Source organism: Panicum virgatum, chromosome 1N (assembly GCF_016808335.1).
Source record: "Panicum virgatum strain AP13 chromosome 1N, P.virgatum_v5, whole genome shotgun sequence".
NCBI lineage: Eukaryota > Viridiplantae > Streptophyta > Magnoliopsida > Poales > Poaceae > Panicum > Panicum virgatum.
The window spans coordinates 65483587-65502848 of NC_053145.1; the positions used below are offsets into that span (position 1 = coordinate 65483587).

At 45.9% G+C, this 19262-nt stretch overlaps 4 protein-coding genes across 7 annotated transcripts; all 4 read left to right on the plus strand.

Annotated features, from left to right (window-relative positions):
- The first annotated feature begins 1136 nt into the window (after positions 1 to 1136).
- On the plus strand, positions 1137 to 8401 carry LOC120657573 (translation initiation factor eIF-2B subunit epsilon-like). 2 transcript variants are annotated; one of them, XM_039935917.1, is made up of 15 exons: positions 1137 to 1392; positions 1490 to 1729; positions 2250 to 2564; positions 2685 to 2792; positions 2888 to 3080; positions 3775 to 4037; positions 4158 to 4287; positions 4387 to 4460; positions 4609 to 4845; positions 4928 to 5004; positions 5549 to 5640; positions 6517 to 6599; positions 7241 to 7312; positions 7459 to 7584; positions 8071 to 8401. In XM_039935917.1, exons 1-15 carry the CDS (start codon positions 1249 to 1251, stop codon positions 8113 to 8115), a joined length of 2199 nt encoding a protein of 732 aa, XP_039791851.1. In that variant the 5' UTR covers positions 1137 to 1248; the 3' UTR covers positions 8116 to 8401. The 2 variants fall into 2 exon arrangements, with proteins under 2 accessions (XP_039791851.1, XP_039791852.1); XM_039935918.1 differs by having other exon boundaries at positions 1145 to 1392; positions 1490 to 1734.
- Positions 8402 to 9682: 1281 nt separating this feature from the next.
- Positions 9683 to 13470, plus strand: LOC120657574 (F-box protein PP2-B1-like). Its single transcript, XM_039935920.1, has 5 exons — positions 9683 to 10056; positions 10180 to 10301; positions 11474 to 12143; positions 12244 to 12362; positions 12866 to 13470. Exons 1-5 carry the CDS (start codon positions 9769 to 9771, stop codon positions 13350 to 13352), a joined length of 1686 nt encoding a protein of 561 aa, XP_039791854.1. The 5' UTR covers positions 9683 to 9768; the 3' UTR covers positions 13353 to 13470.
- On the plus strand, positions 13470 to 15025 carry LOC120657576 (F-box protein VBF-like). 3 transcript variants are annotated; one of them, XM_039935924.1, is made up of 4 exons: positions 13470 to 13719; positions 13813 to 13870; positions 14043 to 14335; positions 14584 to 15017. In XM_039935924.1, the coding sequence occupies exons 2-4, from the start codon at positions 13821 to 13823 to the stop codon at positions 14781 to 14783; spliced, it is 543 nt and encodes a 180-aa protein (XP_039791858.1). In that variant the 5' UTR covers positions 13470 to 13719; positions 13813 to 13820; the 3' UTR covers positions 14784 to 15017. The 3 variants fall into 3 exon arrangements, with proteins under 3 accessions (XP_039791858.1, XP_039791857.1, XP_039791856.1); XM_039935923.1 differs by having other exon boundaries at positions 13470 to 13707; XM_039935922.1 differs by lacking the exon at positions 13470 to 13719 and having other exon boundaries at positions 13849 to 14335; positions 14584 to 15025.
- A 698-nt stretch (positions 15026 to 15723) lies between these two features.
- LOC120657575 (F-box protein PP2-B10-like) lies at positions 15724 to 18155 on the plus strand. The gene is made up of 3 exons (XM_039935921.1): positions 15724 to 16138; positions 16234 to 16352; positions 17384 to 18155. Exons 1-3 carry the CDS (start codon positions 15854 to 15856, stop codon positions 17871 to 17873), a joined length of 894 nt encoding a protein of 297 aa, XP_039791855.1. The 5' UTR covers positions 15724 to 15853; the 3' UTR covers positions 17874 to 18155.
- Positions 18156 to 19262: the final 1107 nt, after the last annotated feature.

The window sequence follows — 19262 nt, forward strand, 5'->3', positions numbered from 1 at the left end:
ACTCTCTATGTATGTATGTGAGATTCCTTTCTCAGGAGGCGTGTTCTGGAAAACCAAACAAGACCCTCCGTTCGCAGAACGCGGTAGCCTCCGGCGTACGACTGCGCCCTCCATCGCGCGGAACCCTCTCGGTCTTCTACAGTTGAGAGAGAGAGAGAGGAGAAAAGGCGATTACGTCGCCGCCGACGGAGATGGCGGTCTCCTCCGCCACCGATGGCCTGAGAGTCATCCGGAGGTGGCGGAGGCTGCTGGTCTCTGGCCGGCGGGCGTAGGTGCTAGGTTAGGTCCTAGTAGATCTACGGCTAGGTTTCCGAGCATTGATGTCGAGGCGGAGGCGGCAACGGCGCTGGGGAATAAGCCCTCTCGGGTTCTTACTTGCCCCGGCGGTGCTTCACTCCGGCACCTTCGGCGAGCTTGTGGAGGTGGTGCTTCCAGCGTGAAGCTTCTGTGCAGGAGTCGATCGGCGGCGGCTCGCCGGACCAGTAGGGAGGCGAGTGCGCTTGCTTCTTCTTTTGAGGATGGTGGAGCAGCTCTGGGTCTGGTGGAAGCTTGGAGAGTGGACCCGGCTCAGTTGTTCCGCGGCGGCTTCAGTTGTCGCCGGCGAGCTCGGATCCAGAGCCGGCGAAGCTTGGGGTGCGTCCCAGGCCGATGGACGTTCAACGGGGGCTTATCTCGTCAGTGAAGGCGAGTGTGTTCTGCGGCTCGTGTCAAAGCCTGTTGGCGATGGAGCTTCTCTGGCTCTTGGGAAGATGGCATCCGGTTCTGGTGGCCTCCGGCGATGTCTAGCGGCGGCGGCGGATTCCGGTACACGAAGGTTCCAGGGTCTTGGATGTATTTTCTTTCTTGAATAGGGGCCTTTGTGTAAGTGTGGTGGAACAGCTGACTTCTGTATCCTATGTGAACGTACTTGTATTTGTACTGGTGCCCGTACTGTACTGGTCTATACTGGTCTTGTACGATGTTTAATTGGTAATACAAGTATGTTTGTCAAAAAAAAAAGCGAATAGGGAGGGAGGGCCGCGATTGGAGTGGCCCAGCGCTCGTGTAATTGGGCCGGTGGTAAATGGAGGCGATTTCAATGGGCCTGATGAAATATGCAAGTAAAAGTGCCACCAAAAGGCCCAAAGAGCAAGAGAGCCCATCTACCATCCAGAGTCCAGACTCGCCGAGCACGGCGACGCCGACGACGCAAGCGAGCGAGCAGACCTAAACCTCCGAACCCTCTCCGCCGCCGCATCCGCAGTAATCATGTCGAAGAAATCCCGCAGCCGAGGCGCCGCCGCCTCCGGCGACGACCATGAGGACCTCGCGCGCCCGCCTCCCCTGCAGGCCGTCCTTCTCGCCGACAGCTTCACGCTCAAATTCCGCCCCATCACCCTCGAGCGCCCCAAGGTACTACCGGCCTCCCGAATCCTGCGTCAGGGCCGCCTCGAGACCCTGTGCTCGCTTCGAGGGTCCCTCAGCAAGCTCTGCTGCTGCCCCTTCGCAGGTGTTGCTGCCGCTGGTGCACATGCCGATGATCGAGTACACGCTCACATGGCTGGAGTCGGCGGGCGTGGACGAGGCCTTCGTCTTCTGCTGCGCGCACTCCCACCAGGTCAAGGAATACCTGGACAAGTCCGGCTGGGCTGGGAAGGCTGGGGCCGGGAGCATGGCCGTCACGGCCGTCGAGTCGCACGACGCCATTAGCGCAGGCGACGCTCTCCGCGTCATCTACGAACGCGGCGGGGTGAGGTTTATTCTGCTTCCTAATTGCGGATTTTCAAGTTTTTTTAGTGTTCAGGGGTGATTGTGGATTTAAATTTTAGTGTTTTGCATGGATGTCACATTGGATCGTTTCGTTGAGTTTAGTATTGACTCCAACTGATTGATAGGAGGTCTGAGACTGAACCCTACGCATATATCGGGGTGCTATTTTAGTTCATTTAAGTAAATTAAGCAACAAAGGACTGCTCCATTGTCGAATACAGTGAATGATCTTGTGTGTTTGTTGCCTCATTAGAGGGGACTCAAGAAACTAAAATCATTTGTTTCGTTTCAGTTTATTTTGCTAATTTGTTAACATCTGTGAAAAACTTCAGACTAGTCCTGCTCAACTTAGGAAGCCTAGCACTAAACTATGTGATTACATACAATGGTTACGTAGTAATACTACGTGGATTTCGTGAGACTCAGTGCACTACCATGCTTATGATTTAACTCCCCTTTTGCAGTTTCAGTTGTTTCATGAACCCATACTTTTATTGTAGATACTTGGAGATTTTGTTCTAATCAGTGGCGATACAATCAGCAATATGAGCTTGAAGGATGCTCTCCAGGAACATATGGACAGGAAGAAAAAGGACCCACTTGCTGTTATGACTATGATTTTAAAGCATTCGAAACCTTCTATCCTGACACACCAAACACGTCTGGGTAATGATGAAATTGTCATGGCGATAGATCCAGAGACAAAGGAATTACTTTATTACGAGGACAGGGCAGATAACTCTCACTTGTATGTTACAATTGATAAGGATATACTGACCAATAATTCTACTCTCCAGCTGCATAATGACATGGAGGTTTGCTTTGAAACTCTACAAGTCAATAGTTATATTTTTTCTTTATTTGTTTCTGCTAATATTGTTGGCCTATGCATATCTTGTTTTTAATTTTGATCATCTTCACTTCTTACCTGGCAGGACTGCTATATTGATATCTGCTCTCCAGAAGTACTAAGTCTTTTCACTGATAACTTTGATTATCAACATCTTCGGCGCCATTTCGTGAAGGGGTTACTAGTTGATGATGTAAGTTGATTCACAACTATTAGGGCACAGTAAGAGAAAACGCAGATGGTGTTTGCTTCTTTTGCAACAAACTAATGACAGACCAATTCTTTCAGATTATGGGGTACAAAATTTATACTCATGAATTACGCTCCGGATATGCTGCAAGGATTGATAATTTTAGGAGCTATGATACTGTGAGCAAAGATGTAATTCAAAGGTGGACATACCCTATGGTGCCTGATGTAATATCCAATCGTGACTGCTCAGAAAGTAGACTTCATAGGCAGGGAATATACAAGGCATCAGGTATGTGGTGCTTATAATTTTTTATAATAGGTTTATTTCTAGATGGTTTCTATATAGACTACAGTTCCTTTGCTTCCTGAAAAGCAATATATCTAAAAACCCTGAAGGGTTTTCCTTTGTTATGGATTTTTTTTATTTTCCATCTTTTAAGTAACTAGTTGCTTGCTTCAACATATTTTATAATCTAAATGTTTAGTTTGATATCTGACCTTGAGAAATAGTTTATCCTTTGAGACATTTTACTAAACAATTACAGAATAGGTCAAATTAGTTTGCGTGCACTCCTGGAAACTGTAGAAAGTTTACTTCTAGGTACATATGTTTGTTGTCCAAGTGTCCGCTATATATTTGCTTAGTTAGTGTAGGCAGTATGCATGCTAATTCTTTTTAGATGAGTCGTTTAGCAATGATAGATAGAGATATCAGATATGGACACACTGTTCAATGTCTTGTAAGTTGAGCTAATAGAGATATAGCTAGCTTTATACAGGATTTTGCATTATGTTGTTATAATGTATTCTATATTTTTTTGAGCAATCTTTTTGCCTATATTTTGGGCTACCTCCCATGCTTCCAGTCATGCTGAGTTCCCAATTTTTTATACATTCAAATAAAGGAATTTATTCCCCCTATTCTTCTGGTAATTAATTTCAGTATTCTCTGTACATCTTAACTGTGCATGTTTTTTTAACAGATGTAACATTGTCACATTCTGCACAAATTGGTGCAAATTCTGTTGTTGGCAGTGCGACAAGCATTGGAGACCACTGCAAAATATTAAATTCAGTTATTGGGGAGGACTGCAAGATTGGGAAAAATGTTTTGATTAATGGCTCATATATATGGGACAATGTCATAATTGAAGATGGATGCAAAGTTAGTAACTCCTTAGTCTGTGATGGTGTCCATTTGAAAGCAGGTGCTATTGTTGAACCTGGTTGTGTACTGTCATTTAATGTAAGTTGCTATAGTATTGACATTACCATTCCAGATGCTTTCCTCCAGTAACGAGATGCAATCCTTTTTTATTTGTGCTATGTTGAGTACGTCCTGAACTTGTTTTTTTTTATCTTTCAGGTTGAAGTTGGAAAGAATGTTGTTGTTCCTGCCCACTCTAAAGTTTCATTACTTCCTCAGCCTTCAAATGAAGATAGTGATGAAGAACTTGAGTACGCTGACACCAATTCTGGAGTTACAGAGAGTCCACGTTAGTCTGCAGACCCTAAAACTGTATTTGCTATTCATTTTGTTTTCTTGGACCTTAACCTACATGTTCTACTTGGTGTACTGGGTTTCTTCTTTGCAGCCTTTTCCAGCATGAGGAGTAACGGCGACCAAGCAACTGTTCCTTCTGAAGAAGATGAGTCCGAAACATCCAAGGTATCCCAATATACTTATCTAGCTCAGTGATTTAGTTTTGAACATTCATGAAATTATTATGGTGTTTATCGTAGGGAACTATCTAGGTCAATGTTTTGCCATGATCTTTATAATCACTTGGGTTGTTTTTCATGACATCATCAACTAGATTGGGACCTGTGGTGTTGTTGGTTACATATGGGCAAGTGGTGATACTGGGATCCTAGAAGATTGGAGACAATCAATTGCCCCGATACCTAAAGAAAAACTTGAAGAGTTGCAGCATGCTGTTTCTGAAGATGATGGGTCAGAAGATGAATCCAACAATCCGACTCTACCAGATAAAGATGATTTTTCAGACATTGCGGTTGAGGATGATGATCCTTTTTCTAAGTTTGAGAAAGAGGTTATTTATGAATACATGATTATGAAATATATATACTTACTTTTCTTGTTTCCCATTTTACTGAGTGGTTTGCCCTGTTTAGGTGGAAGAGACATTCCAACGAGCTCTGGGTGGTGGTGTTAATCGAGATAATTTGATACTAGAGATTAATGGACTCAGGTGCAAGATCTTTTCTCTCCTACCAGACACAAAACTGTCATATGCTAATGACCTGTCTGGATAGGTGCCATTACAAGTCTGGTTTGAACTTAGTCTAATGTATGTATGCCTTGAACAATCTTCCCTGTCCAGGCCTTAAGTATTGAAAATTATATGAACATGGCCGAGAAGTCCCTTCAATATGCTTTGTCCTGGTAGTTAATTTAGCTTGCTGGCTATGTAAGAAGAGGAAAAGGGGCTTTAATAGCAGAAACTAATTTAGTTTATTTGAACTTACAATGGTAGATTAACAATCTGTAGCCCACCTGGGAGCTTGCTCTTGTTGCCTTTGAAATTTTAAGCTCCACTTTTTTTTTGGAACAAACTAGTTTTGTTTATTTATGGCGTACAGGTTCTCTTTAATTTCATTTCAGATGACTTTACAATTATTCTGTAATCGTTACATACTTACATTGATAGATGCAGTTTTGTCATCCAAATCTTTTGCAATTTTCGTTAATTACCAATTAACGATATGTTGCTTTGATACCATGCTTATTTTCAGGTTGGCTTATAGCCTTCAACATGCAGATTGTGCTGGAGCTGTGTTCTATTCTGTCATGAAGAGTGCATTAGTGGCTGCACAATCTACTAATGGTAAGCTTTTTATAGCTGTTAGGAATATTATGAATCCGTGATGAGTGTAAAGTTGGGAATGGTGTGAATCTAGGAGAATAGGTGCAGCTTACAAAAGATATTCTCCTCTTATCCACTGCAAAATCTTCATAGGAAAATTATGTATTATTCGGATGCTTTGATTACCAAGCAGAAGCCAATTTGTTTCGGCTCTTTCACTTATTCTTATGGCATTCTGAGCAGGCTGTGCTTCATGCACACATTAAAGGCAACAAATCACAACATATATCCTATCTGTCCTCTTTCGTGCATATACAAATGTGGAACACCACTCACAAGTGCACAAATTGTAACTTGGTTCCTCATGAGCTAAACTATCTGTCCCCTTTCATGCATATACAAGTGTGCAACACCACTCACAAGTGCACAAATTGTAACTTGGTTCCTCATGACCTAAACCAACTACTCCATAAGTATGCCCACCCAGGACTCCAGATTACAGGTCCATATTTGCATGATCCATGTCAAACTTTTTAGTTCTTTGAGGCATGTTCCTTGTCCAGTGCAGCCCATTTTGCAAACTCGCACCATTAGGTCATCCATGTTATGTTATTACTTTCTGTGTTGAATTGAAGCTGAGCTCAAAGTGCTTTGTTGGGTGAAGAAATCCAATCTTTTAAACTTTTAGCTAGTTTAAACCCTATTCCTAGTAATTTTTTCTTCATACCTGTGTTTTTTTATTCAGTCAATATCCACTCACGAGAATACTTTAATGGTTCTGCTCGATGAATTTTCTGTGGTGGTCTTATATATGTTTCTTTTGTGTTATAGTACTTTAGATATCTGATGGTGATTATCCAAGGCTTATTTTTCCCTGCTTTCCCACTCCTTTTTCAGATACTCTTCTAAAGACAACAGCCGAAGCACTTGGCAAATGGAAGGATCTTTTGCGCAATTATACTAAAACAGTTGATGAAGAGGTATGATCCAGTTTATTACTGACTAAATACCTTGAGCTATAATTGAGTAAGATTTACCGAACATTTTCTGCACTGTTATGCCGAAAGACTAACACTATTAATAATTTAATGATGTATTTATTAACATGGTAGTAATAAGCTCATGCAATGTTTCTGTTCATTCTTTGAATTGTGAGATTGTCATAGAACATGAAAAATAACTCCACTATCATATTTTCCAATCATTTTGCCTTGCATTGCTGCTAGAGTTGCCTGGCTCACATCTCGCACATGGATTTTTAATTATGTATGCAGTTCTTAGCTTTAATATTGTCGATAAATGAGCTTTTAGAGGACTAGAGTCAATGCAGGCTCGCTTAATCATCCATTTTAAGAACTCACAACTTTGATCTGACCATTTGCCCCTGCTTGATCTGTGACCTTTGTTGATTTGCATAGTTTGTGTCTTGGCCGTTGTCATTAGGATCCCCAACTGTGACGTTGCATGTTGACTCTTGGAAAGGCCTCTTCTGTGATTGTAAAATCCCATGGGCCTGTTTAAGAAATTCCTGTCTAATTTAATGTGTAACTTATTGGGGGTATGTTTCTTCTTTTGATTCTTGGTGTGGGCTAAATGTTTCATTTCATGTGTACTGCTATAGATGGAGATACTATTGAAGTTTGAGGAAATGTGTCAAGAGACCACAAAAGAATTTTCTCCACTGTTTTCAAAGGTAACACCTATCTCACCGCAGGCCGGTTCCTTAACATTTTCATACACCATGAATAGAAATCGTTTTGTTTAGAGTGCTGAGCAAACACTGTACTTGAATCTTGTAATTATTTTTTAATTCCTTTTATAATATGCTATTGGACACAGATCTTGCCATATCTCTATAATGAAGATGTGGTAAGTGAAGATGCAATTATGAGATGGGCGGAAGAGAAAGAACATGCTGATGAGTCTGATAAAGTATTTGTTAAACAGTCAGAGGCTTTTATACAGGTATATATATGCCCTGCATTTATGTTGGTTCTCCCACGGAAAGCACATGGTTTCACAGAACCAGCTGAATCTCAGATATTCACTTATAGTCCCTTTTGATCAGTGCCTTAGTTATTTATCACTTGTTGCACAACCTCAGTCCTAGGGACGATTATCCTGTCAGTCTAGAATAATTTCACCTGACCATGTGCGTGCAATTGATTCAAATAATTCTTACTTGTGTTTATGGAATCGTCTGGTCTTGGTTGCATTAGTAATTTCTCTGCCGAACTTTTCTCATCCATGGCAGAGACATGTATGTGTTACAGATTTAGTTTTAGCTCAAGTTCATGGAATCGTCTAACTTGGTATTAGTGGCACGCATATTTATGTCTGTTGGGTTTGTCTTCCTTGGTTCAGACTTCACCAAAATCCAAACATGTCGATGCTTTGTCGTGATCACCTTGATGTAACTGATTTTCCGTAATTTGTTGTTACTCTACTCAGTGGCTCAAGGAAGCTGAAGAGGAGGACGATGAAGAAGAGGAATGACCCTGGAGATAGTACACATGGTGAATGCAGAATCCGATTTGAGTGGTCACCCGGTGAGTTTGAAACCGGCAAGTTTTGGAACATGTAATTGTTTGTACATCAACACAACACAGTTTTGTTTCTAACTGACCGGAGAAGAAGAGGAACAATTTGCGTATGAGGCATGAATCAAAATGATTCCATTGTCAATAACCTACTAGAATTTTATCATCTTTGCTCGGTCGATTCTTGTGTGAAGTTTTTGACATATTTGTTTAACTGTCCATCATCTGTTTCTTTGCACCCAGTCAGCACTCGCACAAATCTTTAATAAAAGCTTGGTTAGATATGGTTCCTTTTCTCTTTCTGTTCGCAAATGTAGTGGGGAAGAAAGCAATGGAGGCTTCTTGCCCAAAAGGCCCCAGTGGATCATGTGGGTTGCGTAGATCCGGCACTAATCTTACCTCAAAAGGGGCACAGTTTGCCTAAAGTACGCTCTTTTCCCCTCGAAACCTTTCATGTTTTTTTCCCTAGATCCCTGATAGCCTTCTCTGCTTTGTGAAACAACCGAATGAGGGGCAGCAAATTCAAAGGCCGATAGAAAGAGTGAAAAAAATCAGAAGGGCCTTGGGGCCAGAAGAGGAAAAGCCGGTAAGGAATGACGGGGGTTGAACTGCAGGACTAAGCAATCTCTCCGTGCCTTCGCCCATGCTCGTTCTTCAGCATGTGCCTGACTGGGAGCATCATATAGTATGCATTGTTTAATGTTTCAGATGATTTTTATTTTGACCGTGAGAAAAGTTGGAACGATACGCTAGCCGTCTTTGTTAGGTTTTATCGCCGGGCATAATATTTGTTTGACCCTTTTTCCGTTCCTGTGGTCATAGAGTTAACCTAACCGGACACAAATCGCATTTTGGACTTTTTTTTATTTTGTTTTGCGGGCATTTGGACTTGGGAGCACAACATATTATTTCCGGATAAGATGAATCCAGCTTTCGTTCTGACGGAACACCACGCTAGCCGAGATCATCGCCGGAAAAGATTGGACGCACGGATGACCACTTGTGCTGTTTCGTCCCCACCGTCGTCCTCTGGGGTCAGAGAGCTATTTGTTACAGCATAAAGCAGAGCTTCCATTTTCCTTTTTTTTTTGGCGAATAGAATGTCCATTTTTCCCCCTGAACAATCGATGATCTCTCTCTTTTTTTTTTGGAACACGCATGTAGAGGCCATTCTCATCGCATTGCATTTCGTTATACGTACGTGGTAGCATCATACTATATATCGGGATAATGTTAATGAACGAGCAGGCGACCGGATTACCACGTGTCACCAACCCATGCACCAAAAAGTCCCCACCCCAGAACACCGGCGTGGGGCAGACGAGATCTCGAGCCGGAGAACGCGCGCACACACTCACGCTGAAAAAGAAGGTCGCATTTACGTTTTAAGAAACGGCCGTCCGAGTCAGCACAGCACGGCGGAAGCCAGGTTCCGCTGCTGCGGCTGGTGAGCCTTAGCCCTTAAGCTTCTCGCCGGCCGGCCCCCTCCACCCTGCTATAAAAGTCGTAGCTACCCGCGCAGCCGTCAACCCCGATCGACGTACTTGATCGATATCGCCACGCCCCCGGTCTCCGACGCGATCACCTACTACGTACTTGGATATATCATATGGACGCGCCGGCGGCGGCGACGGGTGGCGCGGAGATCTACCGGCTGCCGGAGGAGTGCGTGGCGTCCGCCATCTCGCTGACGACGCCCGGCGACGCGTGCCACTCGTCCGCGGTGTCGCCGGCGTTCCGGGCCGCCGCGGACTCCGACGCCGTCTGGGACCGGTTCCTGCCGCCCGACAACGCCGCCGTGCTGGCGCGCGCCGACGAGCCAGCCGAGTGTGAGTCCAAGAAGGAGCTCTTCTCGCGGCTCTGCGACAGCCCCGTCCTCCTCGACGGCGCCACCATGGTACGTACACATTGCTTTAAGAATTTAATCTATCTATTTTGTTCCGGCAGTCACATTGCTGTCTCGATCGAGCGATCGATCATGTACCGAAGAATGAAGCTAGTGGATGACACATGCATGCAGAGCTTTGGGCTGGAGAGACGGAGCGGGGCGAAATGCTTCATGATGTCGGCGAGGGCGCTGAGCATTGTGTGGGGAGATGACCCGACGTGCTGGGTATGGAGCGCTAGCCTTCCGGGATCCAGGTGGGTGCCACATGCATGCTTCCTTTTTCCATTGGCGCAGTTGCCACTTGTGTTAGGCTGTTTCCAGCAGTGTGCGAGTGCGGATACGCAAAAAAGCCTCTTTGCGCACAGGGCGCTGTGAGCTAGCATCTCGTAAAACATCGCTATGTTCCAGCTGGATGCGAAGACGCATGCGCAAAAGGTTCCTGGGCCCCACCACTAGAGACTCATCGGCTGCGACACTTACAAAATTTACATGCACAGGAGCCTGTGCATCCGGCAGAAGAGACTTGCGAACGCTTTGCGGGTTGGAGAGAGAAATCGTAGAAATACACATTCTCTCTCCTCATTGCGGGTTCTCCGCGTTCGCATGCGGCACCTGCTGGAAGAAGGAATAGTGACTCCCGCCTCCCTATTTTACGCATGCGAGGTTGCATAGGAGAGCCGATGGAAACAGCCTAAGTTGCTTACACGGCGTCGTCGCACCTACGAACAACGTACACATAGAATTGAATCTCATCTAGCCCTGCATATATACAGTGTGCTAATAAGCGTATTTTTAAAAGTCAACTTTATAGAATGTAAATTATTAATTAATCAAAGTATATGTATGCTTGATGATGTACATTGTTGGTTGTAAGATTTATTAGGTTTTAAAAAAAAATTAATGTGATGATAAAAAAAATTATGATCGAAGCTATAGCTAGCTAGTATACATCTAATAAAGACTCTGTCAAAATCTCAATATGGCAACTACTACAAATATAGAGACCGAGTAGTTTTCTTTTCAAATAAGCATTATGTTGACAGAATAATCTTGAGAGAATCCTTCTTCAATTCCAGTTAGTTCTAGACGGCTTATTCTGGTCGTTTAATCAGATAAGATAGCTAATGATATATGTTCCCTTAGTTGTTAATTATAAGATCGAGCCATCGATGTGTGGCGTCTAATTTGTCACATGCGGTTTTCCACATACCACACGCACGTGTCACCATGGCACTTGGCACATACCGGTTCATGCATGGATGCCACACGTCGTTGGCGTCGCAAAAGCCTAGGTAGCTCGTTCGGCAAGCAATGAGAGGATAGGTTACATACGCTCCCATTCCCTACATGCTTAGCTTGCATCACCACTACTGACCATCACGGGCTAGATGGACTAACTTACCGTGTGCATGCTTGCTGTGGCCAGGTTTCCGGAGGTCGCCGAGCTCGTCGACGTGTGCTGGCTGGAGATCAGCGGGAAGCTGAGCCTCTCGCTGCTCTCCCCGGGGACAACCTACGCGGCCTACCTCGTCTTCGCCATCGCCGACGACTCCTACGGCCTTGAGTGCCACGTCGCCATGCTGCCACCCAAGGCCACAGTCACGGTCGTCTCCGGGAGCAGCAGCAAGAAGCCGACGACCTCTACCGAGCACGCCATCTGCCTGCAGCACATGCAGGGCGAGGAGGAGGCCGCCATGCACCGGCGGAAGCAGCAGTACATGCGCCTCCGCAAGGGCTACGGCCGCAAGATGGTGACGAGGGAGGCCGACCCGGACATCAGGTGCCCGCGGCGGAGGGGCGACGGGTGGGCGGAGGTCGAGCTGGGCGAGTTCGCCGTGGCCGGCGACGGCGAGGACGATGGGGTGGTGGAGGTGAGGCTGGAGGAGGTGGATAGCCGGCGGTGGAAGAGGGGACTCATCGTGCAAGGCATTGAGATAAGGCCAATTCCCGACTCTGACGCCGTCTGGTCCCGCTTCCAGCCCCGCGATCTCCCGCCGCTCGCCGATGGGGAGCTCTCCGGCCCCGCGCCGCCGTCCGAGAAAGGCCAATTCCTCCGCCTCTGCAATCGTCGCGTTCTGCTCGCCGATGACCTCATGGTACGGTCCCCAACGCGACGAATCACACAAGCGCTGCACGCCGATGAGTTGAATTCTCTTGCTTTCTGATCGATCGGCTAAGCCGTGTGGTTGTGTTCAGAGCATGTGGTTGGACAGGGAGACCGGCGCCAAGTGCTACATGATCTCGGCGAGGGCGCTGCACATCTCCTGTGGAGGCACGCCGGAGTACTGGCGTTGGACCCGTCTCCCCGAATCCAGGTTTGCATTGCTCAACCGAACTTTTCCCTACCTCGTTTCCAACTCTCATGCAAATTACTCGAGCATGATGCATTCTGTGATGAATGGCACTACGTTAGTACAATCTCACCCTATTGCTGTGTGCCTGTGTTGCAGTAGGGACTTGTGTGGCTCCGTGTTATTTTAGAACGTACGCATGATAATGAATTAATTCTGTAATAATTCCCAAGGTTGGAATACCTAAAGTTGTGCTAGTCCTAGGCGTTGAGCTACTCCCTGACAAACTGATCGAGTTGGGTTCAGAGTTTGTGCATGCATGTATCCTCTGGATAACCGCTGTGGTATGCACTGTCTCTGCCTGTTCCCAGCGGCAGCTAGCCATCCTCCAGTAGTCAACTGTAAGGGGTTTAGTGCTCTTGTACCCAGGGTCAGGATTGTTGCCAAATTTGATTGATAATTATCTTCCCTGGAGCACGTACTCTATTGGTTCCAGATACATTCAATTCTTTATTAATCTGTCACAGGTTGAGGTTCACCGAAATTGCTAACCTTCGGAATGTTTGGTGGCTCGAAATACGGGGCAGGATACACAGCAAAATGCTCTCTCAAGACTCTACTTATGCAGCTTACATTGTGTTCAAAACTTATCGCGATGGTGGGTTGGATTATCCACCCCAGGAGGCATCAATCACCTCTAGTGCAGGAAGCAAATCAACTCGCAAAGTCTGTCTCCAAAGGCGTGGTAACGAGCAAGAGGATGGTAGAGCCTCGGAGCCCCGATACGATAGGAGCCACCGGCATGCATCGTTCCCTAACAAAAGGACCGACGATGCGTGGATGGAGCTGGAGATGGGCCAGTTCTACAACAAGGATGGTGACGATGGTGAGGTGGGCATCTGCCTCATGGAGACAGAAAAAGGCCATGTGAAGACAGGTCTTATTGTGCTGGGCATTGAGATTAGACCTAAGAGAGGTCTTGATCAGCACGCTTGTTCTAAAATAGGAGGCTAATGAACCAGTTGATCAGCCTACAAATTACAGGGAACTTCACTTGGGTGCAAAGTGCTGTGACATTATCCCTGGATTTTTATAAGGGAACTTTTGATAATAAGAGAAGTTATTTCGAATAGCACACGTCTATTGGATCTGCTAATAGTCTATTTTTTTATATATAAAGTTACTTTGCGTTTGATTACCTAGGCGCCTTCGCCCCTAAGCCTCGGCATAGACCGCCCCGCCTCCGTCTATAAATCCGCCTACCACTCGCAAGCTCGTCGTATCGTTTACACCCACACGGCCGATCACTCACCCGAATCGAATCCATCTTTGGACTTTGGAGGAAGAAGTGAAAAAGGGAGGCCTCACGGTACCGCAAACGGTTTCTCTTCTGTTCGCGTCCACTGTAGTTTCGTGCAGTACAGGCTTCTGCCTTCTGGGATGATCCGGTTGATCGCTGCTGGTGTGTGTGCAGTGCAGAGCATGTGGCTGGACAGGGACACAGGGCGCTGGATCCCCATCGCCGGCTCCAGGTTTGTAACTTCACATGGTGCTTGCATTTCTCTTTCTTATGTGCTGAAGATGGATACAAGCAGATCCAGCAACCAGCATGTATTACTCACTTGAGAGCAGAGTTTTTGGATGGGAGGCAAAGCGCTTAATTAGTTTAATTTGCGAATTTCAAGCTTTGTTAATTTGTAACAGCTTCTCGGAAGCTGCCGAACTACTGCAAGTTTGGTGGTTGGAAATACGTGGCAAGATAGATAGCAAGATGCTCTCCCCGAACTCAACATATGCTGCTTACATTGTGTTCAAAGTAGCTCCCGGAGCCTACGGGCTTGATTCTCCATGCCCGGAGACGTCCGTCAGCCTTGGAGGAAGCAAATCAGCATGCCACGTTTGCTTCGATGTCTCTGACAGGGACGCTGAGGATTCATGGCTGACACCGAGGCCAAGTAGCAGGCGAAGCTATCTTGAAATTCCTCCTCCAAATGTAGGTGCGTTTAGTTCCCAAAAAAGTTTGCGCAGTATCCGTCACATCGAATTTTTGGACACATACATAGAGCATTAAATACAGTTGAACAAAATAACTAATTACATAGTCTAACTGATTCCTACGAGATGAATCTAATGATGCTAATTAATCTATGATTGGACATTAATTATCAAATAACAACGAAATGTGCTACAGTAGTCAAACCCAAACTTTTTCACCAACTAAACACCCCTGTACTGCTTCCTCAAGAAAGAGCTGATGGCTGGATGGAGTTGGAGATGGGTGAGTTCCAGAACTACGAAGGTGAAGACGGCGAGGTTTCCATCAGCCTTATGGAGACGTCAGCCACCATAAAGATTGGCCTAGTCGTGCAGGTCATCGAGATCAGGCCTAAGAAAGGGGAAAAAAAGAGCATTGAGCTTGCAGGATTGAGAACGTTGTGCGAGTAAATAAATAGACAGCGACTTTGTGATCTGTATCCTGAACGCTAATCACACAACGGCTTGAGTTGTCCTCATTGCATAACAATGTGCCCGAGTTTGCACCTGCAGGCTGGCGCTGTTACGGAGTGAGTATGGTTTGTATATTTATTTAATGTAAAAAGGCTGTAGTTCTCTTGCCTGACCTTATAAACCCATGATCGAAATCTATGAATCTGTATCATACTGACCTAGCAATTAGCCTTTTGTCAGTGATGCTTTTCACAACAATTTGTTATTGCTCCAGTAACTTGTTAGCGTACTGTCGCATTGCCTATCATTTCTTACGGCGGCTGCTGCTGCTGGCCCTTGCTTCCGCCAGCAGAGCGGAAGTGGGCCGAAATCCCGGGGGGATTGAGCCTTATGAACGGCCCGCCTTGGTGCTTAGGCTTTGTTTGGTTCGGCTTCCGCGATGCTTTTGAGCGGAAGAAGCAGAAAAATCCCGTCGAACAAGTTGCGGCCGACGCGCGTTTAGCAGTCGCGCTCGGCAGAAAAAACGGAAAAATGAACTGCGCGCCGCGAGAAGCGAGAAGCGAGAAGCGAGGGAAGGGCCGCGTTTCGTTTAAACGCATCGCGCCGCGGTTCCAACCAGAGCCTTAAAGCTCATCCGACGACGTCTCCGGGCGGAAGACCGCGTGTCCAGCGAGAATCACAAAAATCCCACAGCGATGATGACTCGGCGACCACGCGTGCGCCTAAACGTCATTACGTCATCCACCGACCCACAGCTGGCGAACCAACCGAAACTGACCACCCTCTCTACGTCATTACGTCATCCACCGACCTCCGGGACCCACATGCCATCCACTCAGGCTCAGAGACCTCGTCTCGCTTTCTCGTCTTTACTGTATTTCCTTAGCCTCCAATGAAATGGAGCCCCAAATCAGCAACGCTTAGCCCCTAAGCCTCCGCGTTTCCGCCTCTCCCACCTATAAATCCGCCACCCCTTGTCTACTATACTCTTGAATGCATTCTTCCTCTACCCGTTTCTAGACCGCATCCCCCCGAATCGAATCCATCGAAAGGGGGCGGAGGAATCTATGGCGGCGACGACGGCACCCCCCTCCTGCGAGATCGCGCGCCTCCCGGAAGACCTCCTCGCGGCGTCGATCGCCCGCACCACGCCGCGGGACGCTTGCCGCGCCGCCGCAGTCTCGCCGGCCTTCCGCGACGCGGCCGACTCCGACGTCGTCTGGGCCCGCTTCCTGCCGCGTGACCTCCCGCCGCTCGCCGACGGGGAGCTCTCCCCCGCGCCGCCGTCCAAGAAGGCGCTGTTCATGCGCCTCACCGACAGCCCCGGCGTCCTCCTCGCCGACGGCCTCATAGTACGGGGATCCGCTTCTGTTTAATCCAGTGGTCCTGTGCGGTCAAGGTTCTCAATCGATCGATGGATTGATTCATCTGTTGTGTTGGCGTGCAGAGCACGTGGTTGGACAGGGAGACCGGCGCCAAGTGCTACATGATCTCGGCGAGGGCGCTGTGCATCATTTGGGGCGATACGCCGCAGTACTGGCGCTGGATCCCTCTCACTGACTCCAGGTTCGCCAAATTAACTTTGATGTGATTGTCAACTGAAGTACTATCACCTGTGTTTATTTGATGTAATTGTCAACATCCATTGGCAGTCAATGTTTCGCGATTAGTCGGGCTTATCATTCCCTCGGCACCGATAAGGAGCAGCGACTAGGTCTGGGCGGCTAGAATTCTAGTCATCTGATTAGCCATCGATTAAACGCAATTAGTCGTCCGACTAGATAGGAAAATGATCAGATTTGCATTAATGGGCCACGGCCACTGAGCGTTGGGCTATTAGGCTGGCAGTAGGCCCATTAGGTTTTAGGTATATTTTCATATGCGTAGAGAATGCCATTGCTGAACTGCCACCAGATCTTGCAGAGATGGTTCGAGATCCTAAGAGGAAAGTAAGATCTTCTAACCCTGGATAGAAATTTGGGTTCTGGCTTGATCCTTGTGGTGTTCATGCTTGCTATATACTATGTAATGTATAGTATACATATCATATCGGTCCTGGTATGATAGGACGACTATATAGACAACTAGGCTCGACTAATCGGCCTGATCGATGACTAATCTTGACTAATCACCTTATCGGTGCCATGGCGACTAGGTTCGACTAGATGACTGTAAAACATTGTTGGCAGTACCACTAGATAGAAGTCTATTAGGGCTTGCTAATTGTGTAATGTTCAGTTGGTACATGAAATTATTTTGAGAACAATTGCAGCAATCTGATGACATTAAACAGCCCTAAGCTTGCATCAATTTAATTTAGATATCAGAATCGTACCTCAGCCCATATTGCATTCCACGTGCACATGACCAAATGGTGTTATCTTATCCTTGCTTTTGAGAGCAAAGTTACATGGCCTTTTTAACTTTTGATTCTATAATATGAATGAATGAATGCAGCATAACTCGTCAAAGAAAAAAGATGTAGCATACGAACTGCACTTTACATAACGGAGTGCACTCTTTTCATGTAACTTGCCATGATGATGATGATTTTAGAATTCTGGTCTGTTGCGAAATTTAAGCTTTTTTTGTGACAGGTTCTCAGAAGGTGCTGAGCTCCGGGCTGTTTGCTGGTTGGAAATACGTGGCAAGATAGACTGCAAGATGCTCTCGCAAAACTCAACTTATACCGCTTACATGTTGTTCAAGATTTCTGATGAATCCTATGGGCTGGATTCTCCACTCCAGGAGGCTGCAGTTATCATTGGGGAAAACAAATTAACTCGTCAGGTTTGCCTCCAAGGTCATGAGAATGAGGGTGAGGATGAAGAAGAGGTGCCTCAGAATTACCGATCTCTTATGGTTCCAGCCATCCGACGAAGGTTAAGGAGAAGAAACCGTCGTATGCCTCCTGGAGTGATTGTGCCTAAGAAAAGGGCTGACGGCTGGATGGAGATGGAGATGGGTGAATTCAAGAATGAAGAAGGTGAAGATGGTGAGGTGTCTATCAGTCTCATGGAGACAAGAGGAGGCAACTGGAAGAAAGGTCTTATTTTGCAGGGCATTGAAATTAGAGCAAAGAAATAAGACTGGGAGGGTGGGATATAGTCTTTGCACATCAAAGTAAATAAATAAGGTGTTCTGCAGCATCTTGCATTGGTGTGCGATGTGCTGTGTTTAGCAACGAGCTGCAAACTACACTCTAAAGGTGTGTCCAGGTTCTTTAGGGAAAACAAAGTACTGCAGTTTTGTACAAATTATGGTGTCCCAGATCAGTTAGTGCTTGTCTGCATGATAACTGGCAACGTTTGGTTCAGAAAATGTAACTGCCCTGTTTAGTTCCCAACAAATTTTCTATAGTACCCGTCACATCAAATGTTCGGACACATGCACGGAGCATTAAATGTAATTAAAAAAATTACTAATTACATAGTTTAACTAATTAGTACAGAATGGATCTTTTAAGTCTAATTAGTCAATGATTGGGCATTAGTTGTCAAAAAACAACGAAAGTATTGTAGTGTCGAAACCCAAATATTTTCGCGAAGGGCCTAGATATTGCTGTTAATTGGTGTTCCGACTCCCGGGACCCTGGACCTTGTTTGTAAGTTGCGAGCTGCTTTTGGAAATGAAAGAGTTGGATCCAATATCATCATCGTATTTGCTGTTAATTGTGTTCCGACTCCAGGGACACTAGACCTTGTTTGTAAGTTGCAAGCTGCTTTTGGAAATGAAAAATTTGGATCCAATGTCATCATCATACTAGAACATTGCGCGGCGTTGCCGCACAGAAATATACCCTCCAGTTCAGTTTTATTTTAAAAAATTGAACTACAAAAAGTCCGGGGGGATTTTCGTAAAATTGGTAGACTGCGGGGGTTATTTGGTAAATTTGGCGTCGACGGAGTACCGGTCGATTACTGAAAAGTTCAAGGGGTTTTTCATAAAATTGATGGACTTCAGAATCATTTTAACAAAGTCCAGGGTTTTTTTTATAAAATTCACGGAGTACGGCACGATTACTAAAATTTCAGGGTTTTTTTTAAAGTAAGGCTCCACGAAGTCCGAGGGATTTTCCATTAAATTGATGGACTCCGTGTTCATTTTAACAAAGCTCGGGATTTTTTTACAAAATTTACATCCGTATCTATTCCTAACCGTCAGATCGCGATCCGACGGCCAATATTTTCGGAGCTGACGTGGCCTATCTCCGTAGCCGCGAGCGCGACCAGGGTTCAGTATTGAAAGATTTGAATCGAATTGTGCAGATTGCGACATGCTCTATTGGATTCAAGAAAGGACCTGGCTAACAAAAGCGCTACTATTTTCGCAAAATACAATTGTCAAATATATGCTGAGATATAGAGCCTAATTCGAGTGAAGAGAAGAAAGAGCGATAAAAAGAGTTGGGGCGAGAGAGGCTGGAGCTCTCGCCCTCAGGGTAACTCAAATTAGCTATGAGACCTACGCGCTAGC

Bases quoted from the DNA above. Each gene is read 5' to 3' on its own strand.
- LOC120657573 (XM_039935917.1), top strand. From the start codon at position 1,249: ATGTCGAAGAAATCCCGCAGCCGAGGCGCCGCCGCCTCCGGCGACGAC. The intron at 1,730-2,249 runs GTGAGGTTTATT...CTTTTATTGTAG, and splicing joins TCATCTACGAACGCGGCGGG to ATACTTGGAGATTTTGTTCT. The intron at 4,038-4,157 runs GTAAGTTGCTAT...TTTATCTTTCAG, and splicing joins GTTGTGTACTGTCATTTAAT to GTTGAAGTTGGAAAGAATGT.
- LOC120657574 (XM_039935920.1), top strand. From the start codon at position 9,769: ATGGACGCGCCGGCGGCGGCGACGGGTGGCGCGGAGATCTACCGGCTG. The intron at 10,302-11,473 runs GTGGGTGCCACA...TGCTGTGGCCAG, and splicing joins GCTAGCCTTCCGGGATCCAG to GTTTCCGGAGGTCGCCGAGC. The intron at 12,144-12,243 runs GTACGGTCCCCA...GGTTGTGTTCAG, and splicing joins TGCTCGCCGATGACCTCATG to AGCATGTGGTTGGACAGGGA.
- LOC120657576 (XM_039935922.1), top strand. From the start codon at position 13,948: ATGTATTACTCACTTGAGAGCAGAGTTTTTGGATGGGAGGCAAAGCGC. The intron at 14,336-14,583 runs GTGCGTTTAGTT...TGCTTCCTCAAG, and splicing joins AATTCCTCCTCCAAATGTAG to AAAGAGCTGATGGCTGGATG.
- LOC120657575 (XM_039935921.1), top strand. From the start codon at position 15,854: ATGGCGGCGACGACGGCACCCCCCTCCTGCGAGATCGCGCGCCTCCCG. The intron at 16,139-16,233 runs GTACGGGGATCC...GTTGGCGTGCAG, and splicing joins TCCTCGCCGACGGCCTCATA to AGCACGTGGTTGGACAGGGA. The intron at 16,353-17,383 runs GTTCGCCAAATT...TTTTTGTGACAG, and splicing joins ATCCCTCTCACTGACTCCAG to GTTCTCAGAAGGTGCTGAGC.